The sequence below is a fragment of the Chrysochloris asiatica genome, unplaced genomic scaffold (genome assembly GCF_000296735.1).
Source record: "Chrysochloris asiatica unplaced genomic scaffold, ChrAsi1.0 scaffold00170, whole genome shotgun sequence".
NCBI lineage: Eukaryota > Metazoa > Chordata > Mammalia > Afrosoricida > Chrysochloridae > Chrysochloris > Chrysochloris asiatica.
The window spans coordinates 5,206,816-5,224,864 of NW_006408688.1; the positions used below are offsets into that span (position 1 = coordinate 5,206,816).

Below are 18,049 nucleotides of genomic sequence, written 5' to 3' on the forward strand. Positions count from 1 at the left end.
GAATGCAGAAATTCCTATGTGTGGTCTCTTTTGGACCATAAATGTGAGGAAATGTATTTTTATTTTTCTGTTAGACAAACCATGTGCCAATACATTTGGTTCTAGGGTGAGCTATTAAAACAAAGACAATTTTCTTTCTCTTTAATATTTTGACACTCAATGTTATGGTCGAGTGTTAATGGTTGAGAGCAGTTGGTTCTAAAAAAGAAATCTCTAGATTTAAACCTTAGGTAATTTAATTTTGGATATTAAATCTTATACAATTCTTTTAAGTTCATGGGAAAATGGAATTAAAAGGGTAATGGATTGTTTCCACAACCTTTTAAGCCCTCTCATTATCACATTTGTCCTTGAAATCTAATTTGTGATATTAGAGTTGCATATTAAAAAGCAGTTACGTTGTGCTCTTTTGACAAATCAAGACACCAAGAACTTACACAAATACATTTAATACAAAAGAAAAGAAAAGAAAAACCCAGAACATTTGTAATTGAACAGTCATTATTATTGTTGCTAGGTGCCATGAACTTGGTTCTGACTCATAGCAACCTTATGCACAATAGAACAAAGAATTGCCCTGTAAATTCTCAACAATTGTAGTTACATTTGACCCAACTACTGCTGCCACTGTGTCAATCCATCTCCTTAAAGGTCTTCCTCTTTCCTGAGAGACAAAAATCTCAAAATCCTGGCTTCTATGGAGCATTCTAACTACACTTCTTTCAATACAGATTTGCTTGTTCTTCTGTCAGGCCATGTATTTGGGCCATCATTAGGAAATTCTAAAACCCTTCTATTAAACCATAGTATCAGTAAAACATTTAAGGTAAAACATGATATTTATTCTCAAAACTGAAAGAGAGAAAAAAAGACAGGGTGTATAAGAAATATATGTAAAGCTATTTCTCTCTAGGACAAATGAAGATTGATGGTCTCTTCTGTCTCTAGGTTATGCATTGCAAACCACTTAAGCTATCCAGCCAAAAGAATGTCTCTGATCCTTTTACGCAGATTTTATTCTAACATTACTTATGATAAAGAATTACAAAATTATTTCTTTACCTATGACTTCATGTGAAATGATGACCTGGTTTCCAGCAATAGTTTATACAGCTTCATCTTATGCCTTTTCTTTGTCTCTGTATATCCAGCTGTGTTTTCTTTTTTTGATAATTATTTAAAAAATAATTATTATTTTAGATTTTAGAGATCTCTATCAGCCATCTATCCAGAATTCCTATAATTTATTAAGCTTTGTGCCAGCACCCAATGTGATAAAAAAACAGTTACTGCAAGAGGAGAACATCCTGTATAGCATTTAAACTACTGCTTTTTGTTTTCCAGATGGACCAAATACTTGGTAAAAGGTGAGATTTTAGTAAAAAAAGGAAAAGTACAATTCTTACATATTAACTTCATACTTAGTCCTTTGTTTTGTTTTGTTGATCAGCACATTAAATATGTCTTAAAGTAAAATAATGTGCCTTTCCCATTAAGAAACAATTGTTTTAAAATAAGTTAGATGACTCCTAATTTATTTCAAAAGGAAATACATTTTTTAAAACTTAAGATATTGATTAAAAAAAGGTTTCAGTAGTTCTCGTGTCCTAAATTACATTGATAACTCTTTTCATATACTAGTATTTTTTGTTTCTTATCAATCTTCACTTCTAAGGTAAAAGTAATTTTTTACTAATTGCCAAGCATTTTAACTATTTCAGTGAGATGAGAGCTTTTCCTTTACAGGCAAAGTTCTAAGTTTTAGAAAGACCAAAAAATATTGTTCTCCCAAATAAGTTATTTGGTTTTGAGTAACATAGAATGCTACTCAAATGTTGTTCTCATTTTCTGTTATAAAAAATACATTAGAAAGCTGTATTTTTTAAAATGATGAGAGGAGTGAGGAGCCCTGGTAACATACTGGTTCCGAGTTGGGCTGCTAACCTCAAGGTCAGCAGGAACGTTGTGCATTTACAAAGCATGCAAAGTACTTTATGAACAAGGTCATCACAGACCTAGAATCAGATTTTTAAAAATGTTTCATTGTGAATTGAGCAAAGGTTTACAAAACAGATTCTCATTTTTACATCCACCAAATCATATACTTCCTTTCATTTCAGTGACTGCAATTCCCTCCATCTAGCAACAGTCATCCCATCTTGTCTCTGGAATAATTTCCCTTGCACCTTCTTTCCCAACCCTTCTGGTCTTTGTCCTTAGGCAAATACTGATCTTTTGATTTTGAATTGTAGACCATTCCCTGGTGAGAATCCTCAATTAGCATAGTTGCCTGTCCCCACTCCCATTCACCAGGCCAACCCCCAATGACACACACACACACACACACACACTCACACACACAACTATCTACTTCTGCTTGGCTTAAAATTAAACAGAGAGGATGAGTTCAGTTCCAGACCTGAGCAATGATTTAATGCCTTAGCCTTAGCTTTCTCCAGGCTCTTTCTGATCTGTAAGCCCGTGTGTTTTTACAATTTTGCATTTTTTTTCAGATTTCCTCTTACTCTATCCAGGACCTTCCAATGATATCTCTTTCAGAACAGATGGCAGTGGTAGTTGTGTATCATATAGTTCTTCTGGTCTCAGGGTCATGGATACTGATGTTCACTTATTCCATTAGTCCATTTGACAAATGTATTCCTAGTGTCTTCAATTTTTATCAATTTTTTCCCCTCTGCATAGGAAGAGACCAATAGTTGCACCTTAGATGGCTGCTCATGACTTTTTAAGATTCCAGTTGCTACTTACAAGAGTGAGGTAGCATAGTAGCTATGAGTTGGGCCGCTAATCTCAAGGTCAGCGTTTGAAACTACCAGCAGTTCCATGGGAGAAAGATGAGACTTTCTGCTCTCATAAAGATTTATAGCCTTAAAAATCCTATGCAGGGTCACTAAGAGTCCACGGCACACCACCACCACCACTCACAAGAGTAGGTTTGTCTTTGTGCACTATGTCATACCAATTGACCATGGCATTCCCCAAGATTATAGTCCTGAGCCCCAATCCCAGCAACTCATCCCCTCAAGGTGTTTGGTAATATCTAAGAATTTTTCATAATTTTGTACCCTGTGTGCTCCACCACATTCATTGATATGTTTGCAGAAAAGATAAATACTCATGTACAAATATCCTCTGTCAAATCTTTATATATTTATGGACTCCAGTGTAGCACTGTAGGATAAGCACTGAACTTCCAACTGTAAGGTTGGTGAATCAAACCCATGAGCTGCTCCTCGAAAACTCTAGGCAAGTTTGCTGTGAGTAGCAAGTGACTCCATGGCTCTTAACAAGAACATAAACACCCATTCACCCTCCCATACCCATTCAACCTGTGTATCTGTCCATGGATCAGAGTTGTATATATAACAATATTTAATAAACAAAGAATTACCTATTCAAAATGCTTGTTGTTTTTGTTGTGCTTTATTGAGTCCATTCCAAATCAAAGTGACCCTGTATAGAGTTTCGGAGAGTGGTTGGTGAGTTTGAACTGCTGACCTTGCAGTTACCAGTCTAGTGCTTATCCTATGGCACCATACTAGGGCCTTAGTCAGCTAATATATGAGGGAGCTTCTAAAAGTTCTTGAAAAAAGTATCTGTTCAAGATCAAATTTTGGTTCTCGAGTGCTGATATGGCACCATAGGACAAGCACTCTACTTCAAGGTGAGTTTGAATTGCAAGGTCAGTGGTTCAAACTCACCAGTCACTTTTCAAAAACAGTATACAGAGTTTCTATTAGTTGGAACTGACTCTATGGCACTTAACAACAACAACAGACTTGTTTTAACTTTCTTTCACTTCAGCCTGAGCTTGAATCAGAACAACTGATGATCTGTTCCACAGTCTGCAGCTGGCCTGGTTCTGATTGATGATATTAAGTTTTTCCACCAGCTCATCCCACTCTCCACTCATCTGTCAGTTTGTTGTAGTGTGGTGGCTTGTGTGTTTCTGTGATGCTAGAGGCTATGCCGTAGGTATTTTAAATATCAGCACGGTCATCCACGATGGACAAGGTTCAGCTAAAATTCTAGACAAAGACTGACTAGGAAGAAGGAGAGATGGACTATTTCTGAATATTAAGTTGGAGAAAAACACATAATGAATACCAAGGTAACACTGTTAGCATCAGAATATTGAATATTGAAGCATGATGAAGAACACCAGAATATTGTCAGAGATAGTGTCAGAAGATGAGCTCCTCAGGTTGGAAGGTACTCAAAATATGACTGGGCAAGAGTTGTCTCCTCAAGGTAGAGTTGACCATGATGATGTGTCTGTAGCAAAAACTTTGTGATCTTCATTTGCTGATGTGGCACATATCAAAATGAAGAGAAAGAGCTGTAAACATCCATTAATAATTGAAACATGGAAAGTACAAAGTATGAATCTAGGAAAATGAGAAGTTATCAGAAATGAAATGGAAGGCATAAACATCAACATCCTGGCATTAGTAAGCTGAAATGGACTGTATTGGCCACATTGAATCTGATAACCACATGGCTTACTATGTTGGGAATGACAAATTGAGGAGGAATGGTGTCACATTAATCATCAAAAAGAGCATATCAATATCTGTCTTGAAGTACAACACTGTCTGTAATAGGATAATATCCATAGGCCTATAAGGAAGAGCAGTTAATACCACTATTGTTCAAATTCATATACAAACGAGTAAGTCAGTGATGACGAAATTGAATTCTACCAACTTTTTCAGTTTGAAATTGATCAAACACACAATCAAGATGTATTGATAATTACTGGCAATTGGAATGCAAAGGTTGCAAACAAGGAGGAAGGATCAGTGTTTAGAAAATATAGCCTTGGTTATAGAAACAATGCTGGAAATCATATGATAGACTTCTGTGAGACCAATGACTTCTTCATTGTGGATACCTTTTTAAAACAACATAAAAGATGGCTATACACATGGACCTCAACAGATGGAATACACAGAAATCAAATTGACTACATCTGTGGAAAGACACAGAGGAAAAGCTCTGTATCATCAGCAAAAATAAGGCCTGGAGCAGACTGTGGAATAGACAATCAATTACTCATATGCAAGTTCAGGATGAAGCTGAAGAAAATTAAAACAAGTCCACAAGAGCCAGAATATGACCTTAAACATACTCCACCTGAATTTAGAGATTATCTCAAGAACGGATTTGATGTATTAGATACTAAAGCCCGAAGACCAGAAGACTTGTGGACGACATCAAGAACACCGTACAGGAAGAAAGCAAAAGGTCATTAAGAAGATAATAAATAAGAAAAAGGCCAAAAAATGGGGGTGCCAGAAGAGACTCTGAAACTTGGTATCCAGAGAAGAGATGCTAAAGCAAATGGAAGAAGTGAGGAGATAAAAGAGATTAGAAATTTCACAAGGCACCCTGAGAAGACAAAGTTAAACATTATAATGAAATGTACAAAGATATGGAGTCATCAGAAAACCAAAAGGGGAGAACATGGTCACCATTCCTCAAGCTGCGGGAACTCAAGAATAAAGTTAAGCCTCAACTTGCAATATTGAAAGATTCAATGGGCAAAATATTGATAGCATCAAAAGAAGATGGCAGGAATACACAGAGTCACTGTAGCAAAATAAAATGTTTGATGCTCAACCATTTGTAGTGATACTAAAGGAAGAAGTCCAACATGCATTGGAGGCATTGGCAAAGAACAAGGCACCAGATATAGATGGAATGCAAATTGAAATCTTTCAAGAATGTGAGGCAGCAATGGAGACACTCACTCATCTATGCCAAAAACATTTGGAAGACAACTGAGACAACTTCTCAAAAAATTTGGAAAACAACTACCTGGCCAACTGACTTGAAGAGATCCATATTTGTGCCCATTCCAAAGAGAGGAAACCCAACAGAATGTACCAATCATCAGGCAATATCATTAATATATCATGCTATCAAAATTTTGTTAAAGGTAATTCATAAATGATTGCAACCATACATTGACAGAGAACTTCTACAGGTTCAAACTGGATTCAGAAGAAGACATGGAATGAGAGATGTCATTGATGACGTCAGATGGATCTTATCTGAAAGCAGAGAGTATCACAAAGATGTTTACTTGTGCTTTATTGACAATGCAAAGGCTTCAATTGTGTGGATCATGACTAACTCTGGACAGCATTTCAGATAATGAGTATTCCAGAACACTTAATTGTGCGCATGAGGAACCTGTGCATAGACCAAGAGGCAGTTGTTCGAACAGAACAAGGAAACACTGAATGGTTTAATATTAGGAAAGGTGTGTGACAGGGTTTTATTCTTTCACCATATTAATTGAATTTGTATGGTGAACAAATAATACAAGAAGCTGGATTACACGAAGTAATGCATGGCATCAAGATAGAAGGAAGACACATTAACAACCTGCAGTATGCTGATGATACAATCTTGCTTGCTGAAAAGTGAAGAAGACATAAAATACTGATGTAGATTGAAGATCACAGCCTTCAGTATGGGTTGCACCTCAACATAAAGAAAACAAAAATCCTCACCACTAGACCAATAAATACTATCAAAATAAATAGAGAAAAGATTAAAGTTATCAAAGACTTAATTTTTCTTGGTTTAACCATAACTCATTGATACAGCAATCAAGAAATCAAATGACATATCGCATTAGGCAAATTTGCTGCACAAGAACTCTTTAAAGTTTTCAAGATCAAAGATGTCAATTTGAGGATTAAGGTGTACCTGACCCAAGCCATAGTATTTTCAATAACTTTATATGTATGCTAAAGTTGAACAATGAATAAAGAAGACCATATAAGAATTGATGTATTTTACCTATGGTGTTGGTAAAATAAAAGTATCATGGACTGCCAAAAGAACAAACCAATCTGTGTTAGAATAAGTTCAACCTGAATGGAAGCCAGGATGACCAGACTTCGTCTCTCATACTTGGATATATTGTCAGGAGAGACCTGTGCCTAGAAAATGATATCATGTATGGTAAAACGGAGGGTGGAAGAAAAAGAGGAAGACCCCCAATGAGATGGATTAGTACATTAGTAGTAGGGATGAGCTCAAATGTAACAATGATTGTGAGGTTAGCTTAGGACCAGGCAGTGTTTTGGTCTGTTGTACATAGGGTCACTATGAGTAGTTACCATCTCTATGGCACCTAACAACAACAATAACAAACATCTCTTCTCACAGATGTAGTCAATTTGATTTCTGTGTATTACATCTGGTGACGTCCATATGTATAATTATCTTTTATGTTGTTTAAAAATGATGTTTGCAATGCAAAGGATATTTGCATTCGTCTTGCAAAATTCTATCATGCCATCTCTCAAGCATCATTTTTATTCCTAGATCGGTATTTTCCAACTACTGATCCTTCCTCTTGTTTCCATCCAACTTTTGCATTCCATTCACCAGCAATTACCAATAAATCTTAATTTTATATTTTATCAATTTCAGATTGAAGAAGTTGCTGCTAGAATTCTTCAATTTTATCATGACTGGCTTTAATAGTTGGGGCATAAACTTAAATAATAGCTGTATTAATTGGTCTTCCTTATAGGCATATGGCTATTATCCTATCAGAGACAGCATTATACTTCATGATGTATCTTAAAATGTTCTTTTTGATGATAAATTCAATGCCATTCTTCTTCAATTTGTCATTACAGTACTATAAATCATATGGGTGTCGAATTCAAAATAGCCAATACTAGTCCATTTTAATTCATTAATGCCCGGGATATGGATCATTATGCATTCCATTTCATTTTTAACAACATGTAGTTTTCCTATAGTCATACTTTATACATTGCATGGTTTGATTATTAATGCATATTTACAGCTGTTTCTTCTCATTTTATGTTGTACCCCATTAGCAAAGGAAGGTCCCCAAAGCCTTTCTCCATTTGCATTATCACAGTCAACTCTAATTTGAGGAAGCTGCTCTTCCCCAGGCAAATTTTGACTGCCTTCCAATCTGAGGGGCTCTTATTCTGGCACTATGTCTGAAAATATTCTGGGCCTACTCATTATGTAAGGACCTCTGGTAACGTAGTGGTTACGAATCCGGCTACAAACCTTAAGGTTAACAATTCGAAACTACCAGCTGTTCTGCAGGAGAAAAATGAGGTTTCTGCTCCCATAAGGATTTACAGCCTCGGAAACCCTGCACAGGGTCGCTATGAGTCGGGACCGACTCCAGGGCACACAACCACCACCACCACCACTCATTTTGTTTCAATATTCAATATTCTGGTGCTGACAGTATTACACAGCTACTGAGAAGATGTTCGGTGGCTAAATATTCAGAAGTAGTCAGTTTCTCCTTCTTCCTAGTCTGTCTTAGTCTGGAACTTCAGCTGAAACCTCTCCAATCTCGGTGACCCAGCTGGTATTTAAAATACTGGTGGCATAGCTTCCAGCATTGCAGCAATGTACAAGTCACACAGTAAGACAAACTGAAAGGCTCATTAATAATTTATCTGGTGCACAGTCAAGATTAAAGAACAAGACACTAGATGAAGTTGTTCAATAACAGGCATGCTGTCTTAGTCACTTGTACTGTCCTGGTGTGTTTCCGCAAGCCTGTGCATAGTTAGGACAAAGCATAATAAGTATGAAAGGTGAACTTGGACTAAAAATGTAGATAAAGGACAGATTGAAAAAACCTTTAGTGATTAATACTTTATTGATATTTCATTTTATATTTTCAGCTTGAGCAAAGTATTTATTGAAAATAACCAATAACCATGTGTTGTGACTATTACCAATGCTTGGGAAAATGAATTTGCACAACTGTAGCTGTATTAACACTGTAAACAGAGGACCAAATATAGATCTGAATGCTGTGTTCACAAATGGTAGAGAGTGCCATATTCTTGGAAGTCCTGAGAATCAATGTGCCTATCGAGTGGGCACTTCGGTATGGGAGTTTGATAAACTAATAAAAGGAATGCGTCATGCTAATTTATTGAATGAATGCATTTTAGACAATGATGAAAAAGATAATATCCCTTAAAGAATATTAGTTTATATGAGAAGAAGAAATTTTAAAACTTAAGATCAATATTCATGATATTGTAATTTATGATAGAGAAAATTAGTATGTATACATGGTAGTACGCTTAAGGTTTTCAGTGACTAAATATTCGGAAGTAGCTCATCACTCCTTCCTAGTCTGTCATCTTCTGGAAGCTCATCTGAAATCTGTCTACTGTGGGTGACCCTGCTGGTATTTAAAATACCAGTGGCAAAGCTTCAGAATCACAGCAACTCACAGGCCACCACAGTACGACAAACTGACAGAAGAAGTGAAGCCAGAGTGCTCCTTGGAGGCCAGGATGGCCAAACTTCATCTCTCATACTTCAGACATATTGTCAGGAGACACCAGTCACTGGAGAAGGACATCATGTTTGGTAAGGTGGAGGGTCAGAATAAAAAAGGAAGACCCCCCAGGGAAATGGATTGGCAAACTGGCAGCACGAATGGGCTCAAGCATCGCAAAAATAGTGAGGTTGGCCCAGGATCGGGCAGTGTTTTGTTCTGTTGTGCATAGGGTCATTATGAGTCGGTACTGACTCGATGGCACCTAACAACCACAGCAACATGGTAGTACTAAAACAATTCATGAGGATAAGTTTGAAACCACATTAATCATCACCAACCACAAGGAATTTCACTATTTTAGTAGATTCATTTAGCTATAAATGTCTTCTAGGCATGCTGTAAATCCTTCTGAGTTCATGCCTTGTAATATAATAATCTTTTAACATATTCAATGTCTCTTTTTAAAAATAAGTTCTTTATTGCTATTCCATTAGTGTTGTGTGATTTATTTCAAACATAAAATGTCTTCCCTTTTCATTCATGACTATTTAATGCTGATATTTAACCACAATTTTATGGCAATTATAACCTATTAAAATACAGTCTTTTCTTTTCCAACATATTTCTTTTTTTTTTTTTACAGTAAACCCTACATGCTGACACAATTGTTAAAAAAAAATTGTCAGTAATGATATTTGGACAGTTCCCCTTTTCTGAGCTCAATTTCTTAATAGTCTGTTAATCAACACTGTTAATTTTTAGACATAGGAAAGATCCCACTGTGGCATTGTGAGAAAGTACTGGATTTGCCAATTTTATTTCTGTCTCTCATGGTACTCTTCCTGTAACCCTGGATTATTTTAAAGAGTATTACAGGGTAAATTCACAAGTATCCTCACAATGTAAGGAGAATGTCAGTTATTTGTGGTGTGATACTGAAACAGAGGGCGCTTACCCAAAGGTGAAATAGAAGTTATCTTTATATCATAATTGTGATGCAGTCACATATTGCCCCAGATTCCTAAGTAGCCACAAGTCCCTTAGTAAAAGGGTCTGGTCACTGATAGTAGTTCCTCTATGAACATCACATCCTTCTAATCAGAGTTTGAACATCCAAGATGCTTCCAGAGTGTTAGGACATGGATAGTACACGGTTTTTAATTTACAAAAAGAAGCAGATAGCATACAATAGGAAAAGTTCCATGACAGAAGATCACTCCATACCACCTGCTGGAAAAGGCTGTCAGAGTAGAGATGGAAAATTCTTCTATCTGAGCACGGATATGTCATAGACAAAGAACTCAGGGAAACAACAGTTTCATGGAGCCGGTCCCCACTAGCTTCTGGAAGCTGTCCCCGGAGAGATGAACTCTTCTATGCATGCTTCACCCCTGAAAATGTAGGCAAGCTGTTCAAAGGGGATCTACCTTCACTTGATCCCCAGCACTGGTTGTGTGGGCTTAGTTAGGTGGGTTGAAAAACTATTGTGTGCTCTTACCTAGCACTATAGTCCAATGACTCCCCAACTCCTTCCTCACAGACATTCGTATATACCAAAGCTATGTGACATGCTACATGAAGTAATATGTATATTATCCCCACCTCACCACCTAAGGAGAGGGTTGGTGGTTGGTTCCAAATTCTGTTGCAGATAAAATGTTAGGGACTTCCAACTCATTTGCATATGTTTAAATATCACCTGGCTGTTTTAGAAAAAACAAAGAGCACCTTGATTGTGAATTCCAAGAGCTATTTTCAGAAACCAAAGGCAAAGGCCAAACCAAGTTTTTTTTTTTTTTTTTAATTTTGTTTTTAATTGCCCATGTTGTTGTTAAATGCTGTCGAGTCAGTGCTGATCCATAGCGAACCCTATAGGGTTTCTGAGGAGTAGCTGGTAAGCCTGAACCACCCACTTTGCAGCTCAAATGACTTTGCAGTCTGGCATATTAACCCACAGAGCCACATCAGTATTCCTTAATTGCACCTAAGTATTTATAAATAAGAAGCAGTTATTATTTAAACTAAAAGGAACTATGGCAGGAAGACTGTATGTCGCAAAACTGAAACGAACAGTTCTGCCTCTTTGAACTTCAACAACTTTACCATTAACAAAATTAAAACAGAATCATTTGCCTCTGGAATTGCTTTTGAGAATTAAACTGGAAAATATAAATGAAAGTGCAGTATTAACCTTATAATGATAGATACATAGATATATAGACCTATGATTGATAGATAATAGGTAAGTTGTTGTCATCAACTGTCATTGTGTTGATTCTGTCTCATAAGGACCCTGTATAGGGTTTCCAAGGAGTGGCTGGTGGTTTTGAACCACCAACCTTGTAATTAGCAGTTCAGTGCTTATCCTACAATATAGATATTGCACCAGAATACCTAATACATTTGCAATCTTAGAAATATAGTAGAAATTTTGACTGGGAAAGATAGATGGGGGGGGGTGGAATTAGCTATATGTCTAAGATTTAAACAAAAGTAAGAACTATGTATGTTCTAACATCCATTCATTCATCTATGTATGAGTTTCTGCTATGGAAACATGAAGCATAAAATTGTAAAACCTGTTTAAAACTGCAAAACAAAGAGAAGAGCCAAGGAAAGAGTACGAATAATTTAATCAGAATTCAAGTTTATCCCCAGCTCATTTGCCTTTTATTCATCATTTCAATTCGTTACATTTCTATTAGTTATCACCAAGGTTGTACATGCACCTTGAAAGGTTCACAAAAGGTCCACAATGACAGGGGCTCATAATTAGGTTATCTGTTATATTCTGAATTCCAGGGGAGCTAACAAAATCTGGAAATACTGATTAAGCATGGTGAAGAATTGATATAACAGTTTCAAACCACAACAGTTTAAAAGACAAGTACAAGTACCACAAAATTCACAAAAAAGTAATTGATGGAAGAATATATCTTTTTTTATGCAAAATATACATTTAAGGATATAATATTCTACTATACACTGACTTTGCTTCTTAATCATTTAATAAAAAAATATTTTCACTGCCAGAATTTTCTTTTTGTAATATTTATAATTGAGGTAACAATGACAAAACCATGAATAATGGCAGGGATTTTTTTTTAACTATAATAATTTTTCCAGAACTAAACAACAATGACCAAAAATAGGTCAGTTTGATGATTAGACACTAAAATGTCACACATAACTGACAACTTGATAACATAAATGATATATAAGGAAATGATACCATCAATGTTCATGTATCCAACTAACAAAAATAAGAAAAGTTAAGACAGACCTATACTACATCAATATTTCTGCCTTGTACAATTCACAACACAACCTACTACAGGCCCATAAGGAGTAATTCACAGAGGTGCAGGTCTTACTCGAAGCTTCAGAGATGTTGACCATGAATTTGGCTTTCTTTGATGTGAAATGGTCAGAGAAGTTGACCCATGCATGGTGGTATTTACAGTTGTTTCATGGACACTGGCTATTCCACAAGTTGATCACTTATACTGGGAGCACCAGATGAGTTCCAGCTACAGTTTAAATACTTCTTAAGACATGGGACCTCTTCCAAGTACAACCAGATCACATTAGGACACATTAAACAGCAGATGTCTGTTTCCAGTATAGTCCTCGGTATGGCTAAATTCCACTGTCCCTTTTTCAGCAGTCAAAAATCCATGATAAATTTTGTACAACACTGCAGCCAATAACAGCAACACCAGACAGTATATGAATTCCTTTATCTTAAAGCTGTACATAATTATAACTTTCTGTTTGTGGTGTTATCAAAAAGATCACTGCATCTCTAAGTATCAGAAATGTTTGTCTGGGAAAATACATTGCTGTACAAGATCTCTGACATGCAGGTCATGCTCTAAGATTTGGGAATATAAAGTCATACATGTTACGTGGCTAATAATAAAAAGTGGCAATTGTGTTCTAACAAAAATAAACATGAAAATTAGGAATTACTCAGTAGTTTCAAGGATCCGGAATGCCTTAAAAGTACTGTTTATCTCTCAATTTTTATTATGGAATGTTTATCCCTTATCTGCCCAATACACCAGACCCACTACTGTTATTGCATTCATAGAGATACGTAAACAGAATTTCTTCCATTCACAATAAATAAGACTCCCTGGGGGGTTCAGTGGAATGTAATGATGAATGCTGGTTGCTGGCTAGTAGAAACTGACCCTGCAGCAGCTAAAATTGCTCCTTAAATCCTGCTTCTCTGAAAGGTTCACAGTACTGATTAGTTTAGGTAGCCAACTAGGCATTGTTATTTAAACAGGGGATATCCAGTACTAAAATCATGAACACCTTATCAAGGCATCTCTGTGCTTTATGGACACATAAGGCATATGCAGTTAGGACAGGGAGCTCAGACAGACAGAAACAACATACAGGACAAAGCACCTGATTAAACACTTTCTGCAAATCTGATTAATCCTATGATTCAGAAATCTCAGACTGGTCAGAAAAGTCTTCTGTGAACGCCAGTGCTCTTTGATGTTTGCAGAAAACTTTATAAAATAAAATAATGAATTTTAAAAGATATGAAAACTTTGGGTGATACTTGGCACTCTGCCTCTAAAACTGACAAATCCTACGGTTAAGAAAAAAATATTATTCTACTACTAAGCAGTTGTTGTTCTTAAGTATCGTGGAGTCGGTTCCGACTCATAGTGACGCTATACAGGGTTTCCAAGGCTATAAATCTTTATGGGAGCAGACCGCCTCATCTTTCTCCGATGGAACCGCTGGTAGTTTCGAACTGCCAACCTTGAGGTTAGCAGCCCGATTTGTAACTACTATGCTACCAGAGCTCCTTATCAGTAGTTGCTGGCTAAACAATATAAACCTGACTGGCAGTTAATCTTTCTCTTATGTTTTATGGCTTCTCTAAACCATTAACAGAACTGGCTTCAGTTTGCATGTAACCAGTAATGTCAACCTCTTTGCAATTATCTGTGTGCAAACAAGCAGAGACATTCAGAACTCCAATACAGCATTTTTTGAAGAAAAATAAATCAATCAAAAATTATACTATTTAAAAATATATATTTCTCTCTGAGAATAAGGAATATTACGTCAAGGAGAAACTTGCCCTTCCCACTGTAGAATTCAAAATGCACAGCAGTTTAACAATGCTTTCACATCTGTAGGGTGGTTCAATGCATGGACACATAGCTCAAGCTCTCCATAGTCCCCAAACTCTGCAACAGTGCTCTCCTCTCAGGTGACAGAAACAAGATGGTCCTTGCAAATGAGCTTACCAAAGTCATGTTGTGTATAATCAATATAGGATCCCAAATAACTTTAGAATGATTTAGAGAGTCACAAGAAATGAAGGCCCAATGGAAGGGTTGGCATTTGGAAGCACACTGTTTTAAATACATCTCCCTGAAGATATTTTTATAGATTGGTGTACTGGCCAATATCTGCACTATCTATCATTTTATTGCAAAAAGTGATCAGGTCAGTTAATATGGAGGAGGAGCACTACTTTAAATCATCTTTAAGCCAGGATAAGATTTGTTAGCTATCCAAGTGACATTTCTGACTTCAAATAGTAGTATCATGCAGGATTTATACTGTATTATTGGAGACTGGAGTAATGCTACTTTTACTGAATTCCATTAGGGAGTAAACAGTACTTGAACTAATACAATTTAGCCGACTGATGCAGTTTAGTCTACAAGATAGATGGGATGGGAGATCGAGAGCGCCTCAGAGGACAAGGAGAGTTGTAAGGTGATGTTACTGGAGAGAGCCTCAGAGCATTGCCTGCCAAGCCTGCTATGTTGTTTAAGCTTCGGGATTTTTCATATCCTTTGATGAAAAAAAAGTGCACAGACATCAGTTGAATTCAACTAGAAGATAGATACAAACAAACAATTCTATGCAGGGCATTCCAAAGTAGTATTTTTTAAATCGAAGAAAAAAATTTTTACGAAGAATTCAATCGTGAGGCAATTTATAACTTTAAAAATAAAAAACACACTGTTACTGCCATCCACAAAAGGTTAAAGTAGCTATCATAAACTATGGATTCCTTCTATGGTGCCATGGGTTAATACACTGGACTGCAAAGTAAGTTTGAATCACAAGGTTGGTGGTTTAAGCTTACTAACCGCTCCTAGGAAACCCCATACGGGGTCGCTATGGGGGGGGGGGGGAACCAACTTGATGGCACTTAATAACAACATCATCATAAATGATGGTTTCTATGCTTCTGAGTCTATTCTTTTCCATATTATAATTTGTTTCATTTCAATTTTGGCATATAGGATACCAAAACCCTTTTTTAAAAATACAAAGGCAAAGAAAGCAATTTAAGTAAGATATGAATTTGGCTACGGTTTTAAAATTTCATAATATGTTTCTGAAAAATAAAAAGAAATAAAGTGGGCTCTGTTGGTCATTTCATTTTTTTATGATTTACTAAGCTAATAATGTGTACTTAATTTTAAGTGACACTTTTCACAGCATATTTAGTCTTCCAGATTTATAGAGTCAAATAATGGTTGCTGTAAAAAGGAATGTTCGTTTCTAATTCCTTGGATTAAAAAGTAAAGAAGACAAAAAATAATGAAATATAAATTGAGTCATAAATTTGAAAGAAATAAAGACTGCCTACATGGAGTCCTGGTGTGATGTTGAGGGTTAATGTGCTAGACCGCAATGTTGGTTTGAACGGCAAACTCACCAGCCGCTCCTTGGAAACCCTGTCCAGGGTCGCTGTGGGTCAGAACTGACTCAACAGCACTTATCAACAGCAATTCAACTTTTATTTTTTATTGTCTTGCATTCTAATTTTTCATTTGTGATAGTCATGAGTTTATAGATTAAAAAATTCTTCTCACATATTTCAGTCCAATGGTTTTTCTTAGGTATTTAGCAACATGCATCAAGGTTACCTTTGGAAGAATTCAGGCACTGCACTATTTTTTAATTAGAAAAATTGCTGCTTTTGTTGCCGAGTGCTGTCGAGTCAGTTCCGACTCATAGCAACCGTATATAGGTTTCTGAGGAGCACCTTGTTGGATTTGAACTGCCAACCTTGTAGTTAGCAGTGCAATGCTTATTCTAGAGTGCCACACCAGGAGTTCTAGAAAAGTTTCAGATGCTCTTGAATAAATTGTGGACACTAGTTTATAGTTAGAAGTCAAACTGTCTTAAACCCAGTACAACTTTTGATCCAGTGTTAACTATTCTCATATTACATAAATAGCTTTGAAAATAATTATGATAGTTTTACTTAATGTTTCAGAGCAAGAAAATGACATTTATGTAGTGCATTGTATAGAACACTCATGAACTCTGGTTAGTCTTCAGAGTGCTTGATGATAGTGTAGTGGGGAAAATAAATCTTTCTTCTGAGCTGTTTCTTTCTGTAGTGATATGCAGGTATGGCACTGTGGGCTAAGACTGCAAGATCAGTCTGAACTCACTACCAGCTCCTTGAAAACCCTATACAGAGTCTCTATGAGTCAGAACCCACTCGACAGCACTTAACAATGTTTTCTTGGAACTTCTAAGGAGACGCTGTTTTTTTTTTGTTGTTGTTGTTGTTTTTTTTTACTCCTTTCACTAGGAGAGGAGATGAGATTTATCTGATTTGACTTATGAGGGCCAACAGCCTTATTCCATATTTCATTCTGGGGAAAAGTCATTGTATTACTATCTGCCCTCACTTGGACTTTCATCTTTCTTGTTGATTTTTCTTGGAGTCCCTACCTGGAGACACACAATCTTATGTCTTTTCTTTTTTTTTTCTTTGTGTTTAACGTAGCCCCTACCAATTATTTAAGTTAAGGAGAGAAGACTATTAAGTTAATTTTAACCTTGGTTTTGAACCATATCCTCAGTCCAGTTTTATATGACAACAGAGCTATTGTTATAATCATATTTGTCTTGGAAAAGACCTAGTAATAGAATTGATATAATGAACATCCCTCCCTGCACGCACCCACATACACAGTAAGTAGACTAGTTATCTTCTTTGAAATTTTGTAAATGGAAATTTATGCCATCTATTACTATGATAAAATTCTCCAAGACATAATCTGTTTTAATGAAAGAATCATCTTCCAATACGTCTTGCTAGTTCTTGATAGGTAATACATAGAAGGTGGCACTGCGGATTAATGCTCTGGGCTACAAGGTCAGTTTGAACTACAAGGTTGGTGGTTAAAGCTCACCAGCCACTCCTCAGAAGCCTATACAGGGTTACTATGAGTCAGAACTGACTCGAATGCACTAAACATCAACGAAAACATATTGGTTGGTTGGTTATGTGCCTTGGAGTCATTTCCAACTCATAGTGATCCTGTACAGGGTTTCCAAGCCTGGAAATCTTTACGGGAGCTGAAAACCTAATCTTTTTCCTGCAGAACAACTGGTAGTTTCGAACTGCTGACCTTGCGGTTCACCGCCCGATTCGGAACCACTATGATACATACGTAAGGGTAAACAAAAAGTATTTCTACAAAATCATAGGGACCTTAATTAAACAAAATTATCAAAATGTGAAGCTTCTCATCATATCTTCCATCCAGGGCTATAAACTCTGAAGGTGGTGTTTCCATCTCTTTTCCGAAGAATCTTGTGCTCTTCAATTTGTACCACATCAAATGGCAGTTTTGGCATCCTTCAGGGGTTCAGATGATCCCTTTCAATGTTCTTTGAGTTTGGGGAACA

The 18,049-nt window shown here is 36.5% G+C and overlaps 1 protein-coding gene across 3 annotated transcripts in view; it reads right to left on the bottom strand.

Moving 5' to 3' along the window:
• Positions 1-11,967: 11,967 nt before the first annotated feature.
• Positions 11,968-18,049, bottom strand: part of KCNC2 (potassium voltage-gated channel, Shaw-related subfamily, member 2) — a 314,386-nt gene continuing 308,304 nt past the window's right edge. The window contains exon 4 of one of the 3 annotated variants that reach the window (XM_006871617.1): positions 11,968-13,040. In XM_006871617.1, the coding sequence (XP_006871679.1) occupies positions 12,931-13,040 (110 nt within the window). In that variant the 3' untranslated portion in view covers positions 11,968-12,930. Of the gene's footprint in view, positions 13,041-14,905; positions 15,179-18,049 lie in introns of those variants that run through there. The other 2 variants (XM_006871618.1, XM_006871616.1) reach the window with 2 other exon arrangements.